The sequence below is a fragment of the Notolepis coatsorum genome (assembly GCF_963971535.1).
Source record: "Notolepis coatsorum genome assembly, chromosome: 3".
In the NCBI taxonomy this organism is placed as follows: domain Eukaryota; kingdom Metazoa; phylum Chordata; class Actinopteri; order Aulopiformes; family Paralepididae; genus Notolepis; species Notolepis coatsorum.
Window position 1 is genome coordinate 6,117,520 of NC_140167.1, and position 5,000 is coordinate 6,122,519.

The 5,000-nt window shown below is 51.0% G+C and overlaps 1 protein-coding gene across 1 annotated transcript in view; it reads left to right on the forward strand.

Moving 5' to 3' along the window:
- clmna (calmin a) overlaps window positions 1-5,000 on the forward strand; it is a gene marked incomplete at its 5' end in the record, with an annotated part of 24,678 nt that overhangs the window by 7,575 nt on the left and 12,103 nt on the right. Inside the window, 2 exon segments of the mRNA XM_084310354.1 lie at window positions 1,216-1,298; window positions 2,534-4,948. Of these exon segments, the coding sequence (XP_084166480.1) occupies window positions 1,216-1,298; window positions 2,534-4,948 (2,498 nt within the window).

A 5,000-nucleotide genomic window follows, 5' to 3' on the forward strand; every position in this document is an offset into this window, starting at 1 on the left:
TGCAAAATAAACAAACATTTGTTAACCTGCAATGAATCTCCTGGCCATTTTCGTTTTCGTTTTTGAGGACTGCATACTTTTTTTGCAAACCAAAACAACATACTTTATACTTATAGCACATGCATGAGCCTGGTCTCTTTTAAAAGATGACATTCTGAAGTTCACTAAATTTACTTTTAGTGCTAACGTAATAGTTTCATAGGTCTGAACTTGAGTTGTAAAAAAACTTGTTACTCAAGTTCTTTTGTAGTAGTTAGTAGTCCAGACTGAGGTAGTATTTCCAGAAGGTGGTATGCCTTACACATAGCCATATGGCCTGAAGCCTTATGTAGTACATATCCAAATTTCATAAAGATCCATTCAGAAATGAGTGATTAGGAGTGATTTTGGTAAACTGTGTACAAAGAAAGACTCAGTTTTCTCATAGACTTCAATTAATTCGGCTGTTTTGCTCTTCCTTTTTTCGTGTTTATTCGTGTTTTTAGTTTTTTGGATTTAGATCCCCATGTGGGGTATCATTGGAAAGCCACACTCATTGGTTACAACGATCCACAATCATTTTCGAGATCAGATCTAGATTGATGGAACTACTGCAGCCTGAGTCGGGAGTGGTATTTTGCGCAATAGCGTGTACTTACCATAGCTGTATCCCATAGGAAAATTAACTATAGTGTAAAGTGTCACAGCCATAAAACTATATTTTACTATGTGTATTTAGCCTCAAGGTGGCAGTGTTGTTCGGTTCACCACTTTGCACCTATCTTAAATCTTTAGTGACATATATTGAAAAGCTATGGCTGAACACTGTGACCTCTTTTTTTACTTCTAATTTTTACTATGTTTTTATTTCATACTTATCTTGTCATGCACAGTCTCTGGAGCGCAACAGTAAGAAGCATTTTGTACAAAAGTATTCTGTACTTCTGTATGACAACTATTAAAGAAACTTGAAACTTGAAACTTGGATTGGAATGGAATTTGCTGTGCATATTCGGGACCCCAAGAATAATAAACCTATTGATTTAAAAAAAAAAATTACATTCAAATGAGCATAGCTCCTGACTAATTTGTTGTCACATAATGTTCTGGAAGCACGGTTACATTTCTGTCCACCTTCACGGTGATAGTGGGGAAATTGGAGAAAACCTATTGATTCAGTCACATTACATTGTCGGCATGTTGGTCAGTTGAAGCGGTCGTTCCTTCTGTCTCCAGACGTGACTCTCAGTCCACCAGATGAGCAGTCCATCATGACCTACGTGTCCCAGTTCCTGGAGCACTTCCCCGGCAAAGAGGAGGTAAGTGTCTCTTGAATTATTCTGTTAGCTGTGAGTTCCATGTAGCTTATTTGTTAGCTGTGAGCTCCATGTAGCTTCTTTGTTAGCTGTGAGCTCCATGTAGCTTATTTGTTAGCTGTGAGCTCCATGTAGCTTCTTTGTTAGCCGTGAGCTCCATGTAGCTTCTTTGTTAGCTGTGAGCTCCATGTAGCTTCTTTGTTAGCCGTGAGCTCCATGTAGCTTCTTTGTTAGCCGTGAGCTCCTTGTAGCTTCTTTGTTAGCCGTGAGCTCCATGTAGCTTCTTTGTTAGCCGTGAGCTCCATGTAGCTTCTTTGTTAGCTGTGAGCTCCATGTAGCTTCTCTGTTAGCTGTGAGCTCCATGTAGCTTCTTTGTTAGCCGTGAGCTCCATGTAGCTTCTTTGTACTGTAAGCTCCATGTAGCTGATTTGTAGCTTCTTTGTTAGCCGTGAGCTCCATGTAGCTTCTTTGTTAGCTGTGAGCTCCATGTAGCTTCTCTGTTAGCTGTGAGCTCCATGTAGCTTCTTTGTTAGCCGTGAGCTCCATGTAGCTTCTTTGTACTGTAAGCTCCATGTAGCTGATTTGTTAGCCGTGAGCTCCATGTAGCTTCTTTGTTAGCTGTGAGCTCCATGTAGCTTCTTTGTTAGCCGTGAGCTCCATGTAGCTTCTTTGTACTGTAAGCTCCATGTAGCTGATTTGTTAGCCGTGAGCTCCTTGTAGCTTCTTTGTTAGCTGTGAGCTCCATGTAGCTTCTTTGTTAGCCGTGAGCTCCATGTAGCTTCTTTGTTAGCCGTGAGCTCCATGTAGCTTCTTTGTTAGCCGTGAGCTCCATGTAGCTTCTTTGTTAGCTGTGAGCTCCATGTAGCTTCTCTGTTAGCCGTGAGCTCCATGTAGCTTCTTTGTTAGCTTATAAGACTAGCTACATTAATTTGACTATGCAACTTAAAAAACGAACATGTCTCTGTGATCGCTGGTAGCTGATAGAACATGTCTCTGAGGCTAAACAAACAGGTATCTCTCACCCTCCCTCTCCCTTCTCTCTCTCTCTCTTCTCTCTCTCTCTGTCTCTCCCTCTCTCTCTCTCTCTCTCTCACTCTCTGTCTCTCACTCTCTGTCTCTCTCTCTCTGTCTCCCTCTCTCTCTCTTGCTCTCTCTCTCTCTCTCTCTCTCTCTCTCTCTCTCTCTCTCTCTCTCTCTCTCTATCTCTCTCTCTCTCTCTCTCTCTCTCTCTCTCACAGCCTATAAAGCCACACGAGGTGATCGAGAGGAGCATCTCCATGGGTCGCCTCAGCTCCTGCGACACCGAGTTGGACCAGATAAGGAACGGCCTCCACCGCAGCCGCCTGAGGGAGAGGCCCTACGTGGTTCGCAAGGAGCCGCCTCCCAAGATCTTCATCTCCTCCATGTCGGAGGACCGGGGCCTCCGGTCTCCCACCTCCCCGCTGGCCGTGGCTCGCTCCTGGGCCAGCGAGGACTCCCCGGTGGGCTCCCCCCTGGCGGCCGGAGGAGTCTTCTTCATATCCACCTCCACCTCCCCGCAGCCGTATTACATCAACTCGCCCGTCGGCTCCGAGTCGGCGATCGGCGACTCCGCGATGGGCTCGCCGGACTCCTGGGTGGGGAGCGAGGCGGGGGGCGAGGCGCCCGAGGGGTTCGGCGAGAGCCGGAGCGACGGCTCGCTGTGCGACAGCGGCATGGCCTGGGACGTCAGCGTGCCCTACGCCAGCACGGAGGAGGACGCCGCACGGGACCCGTCCTCCGCCTCTCTGGACAAACCCCAGGAGGAGGACGTCACACGGGACCCGACCTCCACCTCTCTGGACAAACCCCAGGAGGATGACGCCACACTGGACCTGACCTCCACCTCTCTGGACAAACCCCAGGAGGAGGACGACCCACTGGACCTGACCTCCACCTCTCTGGACAAACCCCCGGAGGAGGATGACCCACTGGACCTGACCTCCACCTCTCTGGACAAACCCCAGGAGGAGCAGCAGTTTGTCGACGAGGGGATTTACTCGTTGAGTTCCCTGGAGAGCACCCAAGAGAGAATCCAAGTACAATCAGAGAAAGAGGAAGAGGAGGAGGAGGAGGCCAATTGGCACATCCTGCACCGGAACCAGGAAGGGGCGTCCGAGCGTGTGCCTGATCACAAGGAAGATGAGAACAAAGCAGAGAAGGACTCAGAACAAATGGACACCAGTCCACTTCAAAGGGACCGAGTATCTACCGAGCAGCGGTCATCTTTAGGACTCTATGAAACACCACCGCAGCCTGATTATGGGGATGCACACTCCCCAGAACCCAAGGGAACCAACCAATCACAATCCAGTTATTCTCACCCCACGGACGGGACGGAAGAGGGAACTGACGGGGAGTCCGAATGCGCGGAGGAAGCCGCGGAGCTTCGTGAAGGTCCCCAGCTCCAGGGACAGAATGTTGAGACGGAGAGTGAGGGTGCGAGACATGGTGCCGACCACGAATACCACCAACCTGGTCGTGTGGCGATAAAGGAATCTTGTATCTTGTACCTTGTAGAGGAGATTGAAGTGGAAACGGTATGTCGAAGAAAAGATTCTCTTTCAGAGAAGGAAGTAGAGGAGGCAGGGATTCTGAAGGGAGAGGTCCGAGAAAGGTCAGAAATGCAAAATGAGATGAGCCAAGGAGTCCTTAACGACCACGCGGATCCACAAGAGGGCGTTGCCACACAAATCCCTGAAGATCTGGCAAACATACATCCAGAACATTCTGTGGCCGTTGACTGTGGCCCCGCAAATAACCAAGATGGACCGTTGAAATCAAGTCTGGATTCGAGCACAGACCTAAGTGGTCCTCAGAGTCAGACCTTCGTGCCCTTTGATCCGCCAGAGAGGGGTGCGGAGATAACATGTGGTCCAGAGACAGAAGGTCAGGCTGGGGATGAAGACCCAGGCCTGACCGCCGGGGCCTCTGGAAGTCGAGAGGGTCCGATTGATTTAAACGTCCCTGAAAACCCCAACGAAACCAGCCACAACTCCGATGAACCAGAAGACACAAATTCCCTCGAGAGCGCCCTCTGCCTTTCAGGAGGTCCTTGGGCAGAGAAGGTCCATCAAGTAAATTCAAAGCATATGGAGGCGATGGGAAACGGACATCCGGGTGGTACCGATGAGCGTGACACTGATTCTCCCGGGTCCCAGGCCACGGACTCTCCCACTCTGGACGGAACCGACCGGCCCGACGGTGGGTTCCGAGACGAGCCGAACGCCGAGGCCCCCGGTGGCGACGAGGAGACGGCCGACCCGCGGTCGCCAGACGGATCCCACCGGCCGGTCCACTCCGGTGAACCCGCCACGGACATGGACTTCTTCTACACGGAACCGCTGGAGCCCATGGATCTGTTCTACCCCGACAAGGAGGAGTTCACCATGTTCGGCGAGCCGCTGGAGGCCGTGGAAGCCGAGAGCGACTGGTCCGTGTTCCACGTCTCCGCCCTGCAGCCGGCGACGCCCTCCCCCGAGCCGGCCACGCCCCCCCCCTCCTCCCCCTCCGACCCAGAGATCCTCTGCGTCTTCCAGGAGACCAACATATACCTGCTGCCGCCGGAGACGCCTCAGGCGCTCAGCGGAGACGAGGGAAGCAGCGTCCGTCTGGGCACGCAGGAGCAGGAAGAGGTACGTGTGTGTGTGTGTGTGTGTGTGTGTGCGCGTGTGTGTGTGTGTGTGT